Source organism: Neomonachus schauinslandi, chromosome 1 (genome assembly GCF_002201575.2).
Source record: "Neomonachus schauinslandi chromosome 1, ASM220157v2, whole genome shotgun sequence".
NCBI classification, from domain to species: Eukaryota; Metazoa; Chordata; class Mammalia; order Carnivora; family Phocidae; genus Neomonachus; species Neomonachus schauinslandi.
Window position 1 is genome coordinate 176976871 of NC_058403.1, and position 14453 is coordinate 176991323.

General features: G+C 42.6%; 1 protein-coding gene across 2 annotated transcripts in view; it reads left to right on the forward strand.

Moving 5' to 3' along the window:
• Positions 1-14453, forward strand: part of FOXP1 (forkhead box P1) — a 488623-nt gene that overhangs the window by 405336 nt on the left and 68834 nt on the right. For both annotated transcript variants that reach the window (XM_021695139.2, XM_021695136.2), the window contains one exon: positions 5340-5544. In XM_021695139.2, the coding sequence (XP_021550814.2) occupies positions 5340-5544 (205 nt within the window). The remainder of the gene's footprint in view (positions 1-5339; positions 5545-14453) is intronic.

Here is a 14453-nt window from a genome sequence, read left to right on the forward strand (position 1 = left end):
CGCCCCGCCCAGACGGCGGGGCCAAGGCGGCGGGCTGTCTGGTGGTATACCCCAGCCCGTCAGTAAGGACGTGGTCCATCCAGAACAAGCACATACCAACTTCAGAGGCAAGGCTGGATGAGATCCTGAGGAGGGAGCTTCGTAGAAGCCGAAGGGCTTGTTCATGGATGGCAAAATGAAGACCTACGGGGTGGTCTGATGCTGCGCAGTAGCAGAGGAATCCCACCCTGGCACATTCTTGGGCTAGGGGAAAGCAGTGCGACTTTGACTTACGGACCATTTCAATCCGATCGAGCATTGTCCGTTTGGAATCCCAGATGAATTTTCTTGAAGGCTTTTGTTGAGCCGGTGTAAGGTATATTTTCTATCGTTGTAACTCGTTCTGTTGTAAAGCTGAGTGATGCTTTTGAAATGCCACTTTTTCAGTTCTCGGGATAAATTTGGGTTTATTCTCTATACTAAGAGTAATCTCTTTTGTTGGGGTTTTTTTTTTTTTCCATTCCTTGTTTGCATTCGTCTGTTGGTTTTTTTGAGCACGTTCTATACTCATGAGAACAGGTAGCACTTCTACCCCTTGCTCTTCAAAAACTAGAGTTCCTCGAGAAGCAGCAAGATTTCATGGATTTAAAGATTTCTTTTGAAAAGCCACTGATGTTATTACAGTGGGTGTTGGACATCAGAAACAAAAGAGGATTTCTAACCGTTTTAGGATATCCTCATGGTTTAAGCAACCCTTTGACATGTGTAACGTGAATACACATGGATTATTCAGAGCCAGAATGCAGAAAGTATGGAAGGAAGGGAGTGTCATGCTGTGTTTTGAAATACAATTCCCCTGTCCTGTACACGCACAGCACATTTCAGTCCCCTCCGCAAGAACCTTGGGCTTGACAGTTGCAGTAGGCTCGGATGTATGTGTATGGGCCTTAAAGGCTGGTAGCTAATGCCTTTGGTGTCTTGGATTCAGTTGCCTTCTGAAGCGGGTTGAAAATGTGGTACCTTCTTCATGGTGATTAAGACATGCTCATTTGTTCAGCAACTTTCAGTGTCGAGTGGAGCCAGTGAGGCATGTCTACATTTGAATCTTCTCTTGAGTCAGCCACACCCAGCTTAGGTCTCTTCCGGGGTTTTCTGTTTTGGTTTATGTTTTCAGTGTTGAAACTGGGCTTTCTCCTCCAATGTCCCTCCTGGCCCTCCTCCCCTTTTTGCCATTACTGTTTGCCTACCAGATACATAATCAGCATCTCCATGGCTGTCAGAATAGAAGATTTGGTAACAGAGCAGTACGAGGGGAGAAGAAAGAACACATCGGCTAATGCATTTTTGTGCTTGCAAAATGTTATAACGTGCATTAATTACACCTTCGGGTTTATTGTTAGAAACCTCGCAGGCTGTTCCGACACACCCATTGGACTCAGGCTTCAACCTCTCATCTTTTCCCACTGCTCCTATACTATTAAGTTTGCTCACTAAGGTTCATTGTTATAGTACATCAGTTAAGCTGTCCAAAAGAGGGCAATTGGTCAGTGACAAGACAAGCTCATGTGTAATGTGAAAGAAATGAATGTGGTGATGCATGAAGTGTAATCTCTGCAGTAACATATCAGAGACACCAGTAGGTAATTCACTGGTCATGGCATTGATTGATATGCCTAGCAATCTGCTATAACTATTAGCCCCTGCAACATTAGGAAGGAGCATATTTAACATCTAAGGGGTGCCCTGATGTGTGCCCAAGATACCTAAATGTAAATACGATATTTCGGGAGTCAGGTTGTGGCGGCAAAGTGAGCTCCCGGTGTCATTGCCATCTTCTGTGGGATCCGGAGGTTGGTTCTGTCTCTCCTATCCCCTTGCCCAAAGTGGCTCGAGAATTCAGTCATGTTGGACTACAACACAGTTTTTTTCTATCAGAGACATGATGGCTTAAAACTGATGTCATTATGAGGTTTAAATCAACTTTCTGCTTGCTTGAACATGGTCACCTGGGTATGGATGTACAAGGACAAAAAAAGGTTGATCAACTCTGTTTGTCTTTGAGCCAGTGATACCTGGGGTTGTAAAATTGAGTTCCATGAGCAGTAATCTGTCAACTGTCCCCACAACATACATTTTTTAAGCCGGTGTCTGCATTTTCTTTTATAATGAAGGGGTCGGTTGTCCTGGAAAAAAGAACGTAGCAAGGCACAGGGGCTAGGTGTTAACGGTAATGGCCACTTCGTAACACAGTCGTCGCGATTCTTTGACGTACCTGCTCATGGCCTTGGCTAAGTCACCTCAAACGTGTAGAAATGTGAAGGTATGAAAAGATAGAAAGTAATATTTCGAAGGCCTTTTTTTTTTTTTCCTTTCCTGAAGGCTTTATGGTATGAAATGGAGGGACATTTTTGTTGTTGTTAAGAGAGTACTGCAGGGTCTTCTCTGTTTTACGTAATTAGCACATACGCTTTTCTCCCTGGTCTCTTGAGGATGCTGACCCCATGACGTTCAATATCATTCTGACCTCTTAATTTTGAAAATATGAACTAGAGATTACATGCTCGAGATATATATATATATATATATATACACCTGTTAATGAATTAGGTTAAACATAACCTGGTACTGTTATTCCTGTCTACCATATTGGAGGAAATACGTGATGCTTTTTGGAAATTTGCTATCCATTTAGTCTGATGAGTGACTAGCCTGCCTTTTATCTGTCTTAATTCTATCACGAGACCATGGCTGTCAAATAATAGCATCCTCCAGTAGATAGTATGCAATGAAGTAATAGTTTAACATTGCTAACAAGGTGTATCATTGATGGAGGAGAATGATTTGACGGCTCTCTGTAAGTCTGATGAGAATGTTCTCAAACGTAATTATCACAGTGAAATTTGACCCAAAAGTGCGCCTGTTGTCAGCGAGTTACTGTTTTATTTACCATTTCCTCTTGTGAGGGATGAAACCGATTGGCCAGCCCCCTGGAAGAAAAGGAGAGCAGAGTAACATTAATGTACTCTGTAGATGTAACAAGTGTAACCAGACATTTGCCTTTGTCTTTATTTGCTGGATAAATAGCTCATTTCTAAAACAGCTCCAAAGTTCCGCTTTTCTTGGAGGGAAAGTGTTAACACAGTTGTTAGAAACCGTGTTCTTCCATTTTTTTCACTTCCCATGCAGCTGACTCAGAAATCAATTAGTTTGAGTTGAAAAATGGGAGGCTTGTTCTTTTCATGTGTATTTACTCCCTAGAAAATAAAAATAGGTGTTGACTTGTGTGGCTTTATATCAATATGCTATCATCAACAGACAAGCCTATTCACTATTGTTTCATTTGAGTAAACAGTGGTTGGAGGGTCAGCCATGTTCACAGGTAGTTGTTGGTGTGCGGACATCAGGGCAGGCCGGTTAGCTGCACACACATCCCACATGTCACTTCGGAAGGTGTTGGAAAATAATAGCCCAGATGCAGCAGAACCGGACACGGGATTGTGGAGTGACCTTTCCCTTTGTTTAATTTGCCTCTGAGGCTTAATTTCAGGGGACAAGTAATAATTGAATATGCCTAATAACTAAATGCTCATTTGGGACAAAATCCATCAGAATATAATTGGCATTTGATTTTTATGAAGGGAGAAGAAAACCGACTTGGCTGTCGAGGATGCGTCCTAAGAATATCTGACCACTTAATGTATCATTTGAAGCCTCCTTTTATAATATATATTAATTGCAAATACTTGAGCATTTGAACATTTTCGTTGAGAACTGTTAGGAGAGATCCAACTGTTTTTGTTAACGCTCCTCTCAGAAAGGCGGGGAAGGTTATTGGTCTGCTGTGCAATAATTTACTCCTCTTTGATATGCAAACGATCCACGGTGAATATAAAAAAAATCCTATCAGACTCATTTCACAGTTCTTAACCACTCGGATTCTCTGGAGTCCATCGCCTCATTAGACCAGTGCTCTCCAATGCTAGCATAATTAAAGTCTTTAACAGTTTAGCAAAGTAAAGATGTTTGGCTGATCACGTTGAGATGATTATCTATCCATTGTATTCTAAATGACAAAAATAAATTAAATTTAGACCTTGGCATTTTTTATTATGTGTTTCAAATGAATATAATGCACACAGCCTTCTTTTTTAATTCAATAGCTTAGGTTTGGTAAGAAACACGCCTGTTCGGGTGCTGCTATGTAGTCAGAAAATGGCAGGCTTTCTAGGATAGCTGTGTTACAGTTGACTGAAACAATGAACTGCAGTCCAGACATCCAGTTCTCATGTGGAATTGCCTTATGCTGCACACACACACAGGGTTGACGATTTCTTTTAGCTGTCCTTTTGAAGGAACTGTTGTTGTTTGTTGTTGTCAGCTGCTATTTAGAATCTTTTTCTTCTGTGCATGCGTGCGCCAGCAGATGCACTGAGGTGGGTTCTGGGAAGCTTGGGCTGTAGAGGCATGCCTCCAAAATTAAGGTTATGAGGCCGTAGTAGTGAGATTGACATACTGATTGTATCTCCTCTGGGGGAAAATACAGGTTTGACCCTTCCTCCTTAAGACCCATGTCCATTTTGACCCCCTTAAGAAACAAGAGAACTTTATCACTCCCAAGTTTATTTTACGTTTGCATTTTATTCTGCAATGGTTCATTAGCATTGATCTAAGAAATGACAGTAATAATAGTGTTACTTGTTAAAAAAAAAAAGTTACACAGTTTTTCAGTAGACACATCCATCAATTAAGCATGTGGTACTAGAAACCAAAATTAATGAGGAAGATAGGTGTGTTAATGAAATAATCATAGTATAATCAATTTGAATGTTAAAAGTTGAAAAGCATTTCAGGAAGACGATACGAATTCATAATTTATGTCTAAAAGTGATTAATAAAAACTATATTTAATAACAAAGCTATTTGTCATCATTTACGACTTAAGCACAAAAATTATTCATTTTGTGGTTTGTGTTGTCATAATAGTATAGTTGAACAAATTTATTTCGAGCCCTTCTTTGTGTCTAAAAATACAATAACATCTATCTACTCCTTTTCAAAAATCTAGAAACAACAGTTTGGATGGAGGCATACTGTCTTTGCAGAGTACCTGTGTTCTGAATCCTTTTCACGGAGGTCTTTTATGTGTGATGAGGGCACTTCAACTCAGCTGGCTGTTCAGTGGGAGGACACGGTTGTTACTACCGTATTTGCCTTAGTTGGGAGGGGAAAAAAACGCACGCACCAAAAAAAAAAAAACCCCCAAAAATAGGGTTTTTTTAATGGCCTTTTTTTTTAATTACTTTTTGAAGAGGACGGAATTAGCTGTTAATTGATTTAATTATCCAATTTGTTTGTTTCAGGCATGATTCCAACAGAACTGCAGCAGCTCTGGAAAGAAGTGACAAGTGCTCATTCTGCAGAAGAAACCACAGGCAGCAATCACAGCAGTTTGGATCTGACCACGACATGTGTCTCCTCCTCTGCACCTTCCAAGACCTCCTTAATAATGAACCCACATGCCTCTACCAATGGACAGCTCTCAGTCCACACTCCCAAAAGGGAAAGGTAGGAATGAGCCACTGAGATGTGTCTGGAACGGTCTTGAATGTGGAAGGGGTGGGTGGCCTTGCTCCGCCATATCTCAGAGATCCCTAATTGGATCCATGTGACTTGAATGTGCATATAATTACTTAAGAATGTGTTCAATATGGTTTGGGTGTGAAGCTTCTAATTATTTTCACCTTTTCAACATGGAATTAGCACTTATGCAGATCTAACCTACGCCTAAGAACCCAGGCAGAGTTAGTTTCTCACTGGATAGGTTGGATTTCAAGGGTTCTAGGCTTACTCTTCATGCCCAGTGCTCACTCCATGCAAGCCGAACGCCTGGGCTCTAAACACCTTCTGAGGAGTAGTAGAGTCTGGTATTGGCAATTCTGAATCACACTTCAAGAAAAGGTAGAGAGCTTAGCCACTACGTACTGCCCTCCTTGAAGGCATCGGTGTGCCTCCAAAGAACATGGCCTTTTTCCTGGTCAGTGCTCAGTGAAGTTTGGAAGGATGGGAGGTGGAAGGGGTCTTTGTATGTGCGTACACGATCCACGTCTATACACACAAATTTAAAAAATAAAGTCTTAACTCCCGAGGAGGAATGCAGTGCTGTCTCGGTCGCCGTATTCCTCTTTGGAAGTTAAGACTTTATGTACTGTAATTGCCCTCAGCTTTGCTTGAATGTTAGCCGAAGCCGAGTCTGTTTGAGATATCCAGAATACATCATGTTAGCAGACAGTTCTAAGAAAATGAAGCTGTTAATTCATGTTATTGGATCCTCACACCCCAGAAGCATTAATACTACTGTTGAATGCTTTTCAGAAGTGGAGTGTATATATATAATGCTCCTAAAATTAAAAACTTTTATTTTCAATGTACTATTTTTAAACGGTTTCCCATCTATTTCATATGCACAGCTTCCCCACACAGAAGAAAAGAAACTTTCAAAGTAATGTGTGATAGTAAATGTCACTTCCAGCAGGAAAAACAAATTCTATATTTTGTTTTTTAATAAAATGACTCAGTGAAAGTTTTTTTAATGATATTTTTCACTTGAGCAATTACAAGTATAATTTCATACCTTTCTTGAACTATTGAGCATTAAGAAGCCCACGGGTTTAATTAGATGTATATCTTTCTACCAGCAACATTTTATCCATTTCAAGATCCATAACCACAGAAAATGCTCTCTGAATATCTCTGCCTGTGTGGGCGTGTGTCCCCGGCAAGCGTAAGAACGTGAGAGGTTCTGAGAGGTGAGGATAATAGATGTTTTAACCAAAACTTGCAGCTATCCTTTTAAGATGATTTTGGAACTTCTGTGGCAGACATTGGCGAAGTAAAAGATGTTTTAAATTTCCTGTTCAGAAGAATTCGAAGGATAGAATGGTGGACAGTAAGAATCTGTGTGGAGCCATTGGGCCAAATGTAGCTTCTGTTGTTCCCAGTGAGGATAGCTTTGTACGTCTGGAAGCCAGTCTTTGCTCTGCTTTATCACCTCTGACAGTGTCTCTGTAATTAAAAAATAATACTGAACCTTAGAGAGCTTTAAAGAAAAGGTTCTAGGTTGTTGTCCTTTGCTCTACTTGCTTTTGGTGTCCAAGGTTGATGCTGTCCATTTACCATGGAGTGATTGAATTACCTCTTGATCCATAGGCCGAATAGGCCATCCACTGAAAAATGCCGACCGATGCACTTCAGGTATTTGTTGCCATCTTGCCGGCCATTGTGGAGCCTGCACAGATTTCCTGTGACACAGAAAACTCTTCTTGTTTAGATGCGCTGTGCTCGGTTTCATCATAAAAGGGTCTGTATCTGCAGTCAGGTGACAGATTAGCAATGAGGCAGGTGGGAGAAGAATAGCCCTTTTCATGTCTTAAGGTGTATTTGAAAGTAAAGGGATCTAACAGACAGTCTCATTCCAGGAGAATAAGTTTGTTTGAATTGTTTTTATGATCCGCACACCAGTGAGGCTTAATCTTCATTATACTACGTGCCGAAATTAGAATATGGATCAGAGAAGAATTTGGGTTCTACTGAGCTGTAATCTGGCTGTAAAAACAGGCTGAATTTTCCAGTTACATATGCAAAGAAGAAGCAGCTATGAAATTATATGCCACTCCTTAATATCTTGGATCTCTCAGTTTATAGTACCGGGTAGGTTCCTAGTTGTGGCTGAATTAAAAGAAAATTCTGGTTAGCCTGTTTTAGCTGAATGTAGTGAACAAGACAAATGAGCACCTTAGGTTAAAGATAATTCAAAAGTGAGAAACTTAGAGAACTGATCATTAAAAATTCACTTACTGGGTAGCCAGCTTTGTGTACATACAGATACTTATAATGAGGTTCTATCTGGTTTTACCTTAGGATTTATTTTGAAATCATCAATGTGATACCCTGTGTAAGTAGTGGAAAAATGGTAAAAAAGCGATCACTATAAAAATGTTCTCACTGGGGCGCCTGGGTGGCTCGGTCGTTGGGCGTCTGCCTTCGGCTCAGGTCATGATCCCGGGGTCCTGGGATCGAGCCCCGCATGGGGCTCCCTGCTGGGCGGGAAGCCTGCTTCTCCCTCTCCCACTCCCCCTGCTTGTGTTCCCTCTCTCACTTTGTCTCTCTCTGTCAAATAAATAAAATCTTTAAAAAAAAAAAAAATGTTCTCACTGACTTGACGTTTGTCACAGGGGTCCCTTGGAGAAGTTTCGTCCCTTACTCACCAGTGCATTTGTGAAATACGTAACTTTGCAGACTCACCGTTGATTTCCGTGTCCTGTTCCTTCCCTCGCTCCGTTCTCCCAGAGCAGTATCTGAACAAGCCAGAGCCTCTGCCACACTGAATAATAATCTAGCCCTTCAAAGTCAATCTTAGGTGAACAGCTTACGAATTCTTCCTCAAAGGATTCAGGAATGCTCCGTGTGAAGCTGTGTTGGCAAAAGGCAGTATCCTAAGAGTTTTTGTGTTTTTAAAGTAGCGAGAGGTCTCCCAGTCTCACCTAGGCTGCATGTTTCTGTGCGTTTGGAAACTGGCTCCCCCACTCTTGCCCCCATGCGCTTTGCGGGCTCCTGTGAGCTGCGCTGTAGCAGCAGCTCTGGGGTTTGGTGAGCTGCAATCTGTTAAGGAGATAAATAATGTGCTTGGCACGACACTCCTACTCTCCTCTTTAATTTGTCTTACACAAGGAAAATTATAATTAAATCATTCAGGGTAAACCCTTGAGTGTAGAGAAGGGAAAGAACACACTTCGGTAAAGATTGCCAATAGAAACCCACTTCCCTGTTGCGCAGGGTAGAGACATTTATCAGTATTCAGCACTATTACGAGAGGAACGGCCCATGTGATTTGTGAGGCGGATGCCAACGCTCAAATCAAGGCTTGTTAAGATCCTGTCCCTGTGCAGTCACGGCCATTCAGCATCATTAGAATTCAGTACTGGCGCCGGGCTTCATGCTTTGATTTTCATCCGGCAATTTAATAATGTTTATTGTGCTGATTATATATAAATTCATTGGTGCAATGAACATACCTCGGTTGCCAGTGCCTGAGAGAAGCGTGGCGAAGGTGAAGTTCAGCGGGCAGAAGCTAAAGGGGGGAAGCAGGCATGTTCTCGTCTCCCACTGCCATTTTATTCCCCAGGACCCAGGGAGCCGTGACATCGTAGACAAATAGATAAAACTGAGACCTGGGTTACCTGTGAACACGAAGCTATCCTCTTGTTCCCTTTCACTTGTCTGACTCTCTTGCTTTAGGAAATTCCAAGTTTTGGTGTGGGTAAACAAAATCAACGGAATGCAAATGAAACATTTATTAAAATGCTAAATTTAGTAAAGCCCTTTGAGCTTCTTGGATCAAAGCAGCTATGTAAATACAAATAGCAATTACCACTTAAGTAATTGCCTGAATTAAAATTCTAAATATCCGATTATATTATGGTGCACTAGGGAAAGGGAAGGGAACTCACCCGTCCTCAGTTCTTTCTCTGTGCCAAGCACTGGCTACACTCTTGTTTTTGGAGTGATGTCTCATTTTATCCTCGTGACCACCGGGAAGCAGTAGGGGTTATTATACCCATTTTACAGACAAGGAAATTGAGTCATAGAGACTAAAGAACTGACCTATGGTCACAGAACTGGTTAGTGTGTGTCCAAGATCCAAATGCAAGCTTGTCTCTTAACTTTGTAAGACAGCACTTAGAGTTTTCATTCGGCCTAGAGGTGATTATTTAATTAAGATAAATTGAAAGCAGTGTTCCTAAAATAAAGTTTAATTTAAATCCAACAAAACATGCATTTATTTCACCTACTGTGTGCACATCAGCACATTTTAAAGGAAAATAGCAGACTGCCCTCTTTTAAGGTGGGTAGTGGTATTGGGCCTTCCAAGAAGGAAGGGGGGCGGGTAGGATTTGCAGAAGGTACATCACTTATAGTCTGAAACAGCACATAAAGAACAAAAATGAACCCCAAGCCGGCTTTACACACAGGCAAATGCCAGACAAGCCTCCCTCTCTCCCTTCTAGCCTCGTAGATCTCACGCTTCCACATTGAACACCTCCTCTGGTCTTTATCCTACTTTGCCTGTCCTCCATAGTCCATATGAAAGAGACTCCTCTTCTCTGACCCTTCCCAGCTTTTTGCTTTCAGTTCAGCCACCATGAGTAGATGTTTGCTAACTTGAGCATGTCTCAGATTCAAAGCCCTTCTAAATGTGCATTTCAAGACTTCCTTAAGCATCTGGTGGAAGAGGTTTCTTCGAACTCTGGAAGGATCATGGCGGTCCGTTGGTCAGGGTCCATTGGTCGGTGTCCGTTGCTCAGCCTGCTGTCCCCTAGAGGCTGCCCTCCTGTTCTGAGAATCAGGGTGGCCCACATCGGGCCCCTGTCCTGCGAGGTCTAACCTGCGCTCTGTCCACTTCCAGTGTTTCTTCCTGCCTTCTGCGACTTTGCTGACACAGCCCCGGGTATTCCGATTGCCTGCGTCGTTGTGTCCCGTGTCGTGCCCCCCCCCCCCCCCAGTGAGCAGCTGCCTGCGAATGACTCCTGAAGGTTTTTGCTTGGCTAGCATACTTTCAGACATTCTCACTTGATTCACAGTCTCTGTTTTTGATTTGTGGCCTCTTGACATATTGCCATGTATTTGACTACATAACAATAACATTTGTGTTTCCCGCCCCACTACTTTCGGAAGGCAAGGAACTCTGAAACGTGGACATGCCTGGCGTTTCATTTTCTTTCTTTCTTTCTTTTTTTTTTTTTTCCCTTTCTTGAACTAACTTCTGTGTTGATGAGTAAATATTGGTGCTCTTGGTTGACTTGCTAAAATTCTAGAAGTTTGCTTTCAGAACCGTTCCAGTGGTACATGCCTTTAACTGTTAGATGTTTTTATATTCATATTTCAGGCCTGTTGAGCCAGAAATGTACGCAGTAAGCTCTAGGTCACATTACTCTGAACAGTTCTTCCTCATTTCAGCTGTTTTTGTTTTGTCTTTGAAACTCAGATGCTTTCTTCTGTATCTCTCTTTATTTGAAGTGCTTGAACAAATGAGCCACCCCCAATCTTTATTTCCCATTAGAGTGTTCTGGAGAACCTGCAGCCAAATTTCCCAAATTGTCTTCAGAATTGTTACTGCTACTTCTGCTAGTATGTGCTAGGGCAATTGATCTTTAACACAAGTCAGCAAATTACAGCCTACCAGCTAGATCTGGCCCACTGCTCATTTTGTAAATAAAGTTTTATTGGAACACAGCAATGATCATTTATGCATTGTCTATTGAATAGCTGCTTTCATGCTACAATGGCTGGCTTAAGCACTTGTACCAGAAACCATATGGCCCACAATGACTAAATATTTACTGTCTGGCCATTTACAGAAAATAATTTGCCAACTCCTGATCTTAGCTATAAGAGCAGTGTTTCTCAGATTTCCTGATGATATTCTCACAGGTATTTGTTAAAATATGCAGCTTCCTAGCCCTCTCTCACGAAGAATTGGATTATACTGGCCTAAGATGGGGTGCAGGAATTTGTATTTGTCACATATGCCCTATATTCTTGCTACTCAACGGCTACAGGACAGCGACTTTGGCATTACCTGGGAGGAGCTTGTTAGAAATTCAGGGTCTTTGGTCCTACCCCAGACCTGCTGAATCAGGGTCCCCAGGGCTTTCTCAGGTTTGAGGAGCAATGCTAGTGGCCTGTTCAGTTCACCTGGGTTTTGGCAGTCTTGGAAAGGGCAGAGTTTTCCCCCTAAAATTTGATTGTCATCCCAGACATTTTACTTAGTCCACAGAGCTCATGGCTTGCCCTTCTTGTGTGAGCCTACAGAGTAGAGGTAGTATGGCTGGAAGGAATCAGTACCTGACGTAGGATGGTGATGATAATGCAGCTAATATTTATTGAACTATTACTTTGTGCAGAACACATGGTGTGAAGGATTCGACATAAGCCTTGATACTGATTTTCCCACTTAATCCTAACTGTAGCCCTATGGGGTACAATGTCTTCTTTGTACAGATGGTGTTTGAGGGCCCAGAACAATTTTATAATTTGCACAAGCCACATAGCTAGTTAGGGACCAGGCAGGGACTGGAACCAGAGTATCTCGGACCCTCAAGTCCTTGTAATGACTGTTCGAGTCTGGTGGTTCCCAAATGTGCTCTTCATCAGAACCACCTTGGCTTTACCCCAGACTCCTGGATGATAGTCTCCAGGGGGTAAAGCTTAGAGATCAGGACGAGGCCATAACCTTCAAGGGTGGGAGCCTGGGGCCTGACCTGTCTGTTGAGCTGTAATTGGAGAGAGGCTCCAGAGGTTCACAGCTGGCTGTTCTCCTACCGTGCCTCATCTTTTTGCAGGGAGGTACATCAGGTGCCTGGCAGTGGAGAATGTAAAGAACAGGCTGGGCATGGCCAGTCAGGTATTGTAAGCGACCTGAAAGGGACTTAGATGTAGCCAGTTGCCGAGGCCTGAAATACAGGTGCTTCTGAGCCCCAAAGCAGCCTCTTGGCAGCGACAGCTGTCCCTTGTCTATAAGTATGGACAGTAGCCTATGGAGGGCAGGAACATTTCTGCCTCGATCAGAAAGAAACACCAGGGTCTAGTCGACATTTTGTAGCACAGACGTGCTGCTGGGTATTTTGTGACCATCATGCCTGGAAGAGGCACAGTCCGTTTGTCTCATGGCTAAAAACCAGTTGCTTCTGGGTCTTGGAAGCGGGGAAGAAAGGTTTTCTCAGGGCGGCATGGCACGGTGGAGTATCATGTCCTGTCATTCATACGCAGGGTGGGGGGAGGGAGAAAAATCTTTATATTGGCATGCCATGAGAGATAGGTTTATGGATTTTCTTGACTGTTCCCTCTATATGGTGATTAAAAGAAAAAAAAAACTCAGCCATTATTCTCTAACAGCTGTTGTATCTTATCTCAATAAAGTGCCTTTTACCATAACACACCATCATTAGACTCTATAAATCTTTTTCTCTTTATTGTTTTTAAACGACACGTGCTTTCCAATAAAATGGTATCATTGGTCTAGGGAGATACATTCCTTTTAGAAGTTTCTCCTAAATTGGGTTGGTTTTTTTTTTCTCGGGATATCATACAATATGAATCTCGATCATGGGCTATTTCATGTCTAATGTGCCCGGTTTCCCCCGCAAAATAATATCTGAGCCTCCACCTTCTCTCATCATGTAGGACAGACATTCTTTTCTGAGGAGTGGCTCCCGCTAATAGGGTTTGTTGTTGTTTTTTTTCACCAGATCCCTTTGTTGGCACCCAGCCATTTTACAGGTGTTTACCCTTGTGTGGTAGGGCCTGTGGCCCTTCCTCCCAAATACACATTAGCTTTCTTAACATTGATCTTACGCCAAGGGTGTGAAGGAAGATGTACGGCAGCAGAACCGTGAGGACCAATCTGGGGGGAGCTCTGGCAGCATTGTCCCTCATACTGGGTTTCACCCCTCACCCTGTGAAAGTATCTTGCTGAAACGCACACTCTACAACTTGGATTCGTGAACAGAAGGACTTCCTTGGGTGGGCACTGGATCCATCCAAAAGTGGAAAGGGAAGCCAGGGACCTACAGAAAGCCTCATGGCTTGGGAAAGTCCTAGGGTTCTTCTGTTCTCCTCTCCTCTCAATGACAAGTAGGAATCTCACGGTTTTCAGCCAGTGACGGGGCCACAGGAATGGGGAACCTACGCAGGAGGCTTAAAGGAAAGTCACATTCTTTTTCAAGATCTGTTGAGCTGGTGGCACCCTGGCGCCTGGGTAATGCAAATGAGCGTGTTACACGTGTACAGCTGTCCTGAGCGGCTGTGTGCTACCCCCCCTTTGTAATCAGCCAGGGCCTAAGTATATTATAAAGTATATTCTCCTCATTAAAACAATAGCGGACGCTCACAAAGGGAAATTGTTAATATGTGTTCCAGCTTGTCATTTCTGCCTGTGTGAATAAAGAAGATAACCGTTCCTTTGGGAAACTATTTCAGGAATTGAGCAACAGATAGGCTAGCCAGAGAATTCTCTTAACTGTAATTTTCCTTTTTGTTTGTACTCAAAAATCACATCCTGATGGGCTCTTCAGTGCCTCTGCACAGACAGAGCACAATTACCACAGCCCAGGTGGCAGTAATATGGGACAATCCCCCGGGCACGTGTCGCCCAGTGTTGTACAGCTTGTTCAGTGTCTCCGTCCATATGGCAATCTGCACCATTCACAGAAAGGCGTCGGGGCTGTGCCTGGTGGGTACTGTGGTCAATGTAGTGTGAAGGGAAGGCTTCCACTCCCAGCAGCTTCCGTGGTACTGTTTGTCTTACAGTAGATCTGAGTGACAACGTGCCTCCTCACCACACACACCCTTGACTAAGATATTCCAGAAGAATATATATATATATATATATATATATATATATATATATATATATATAT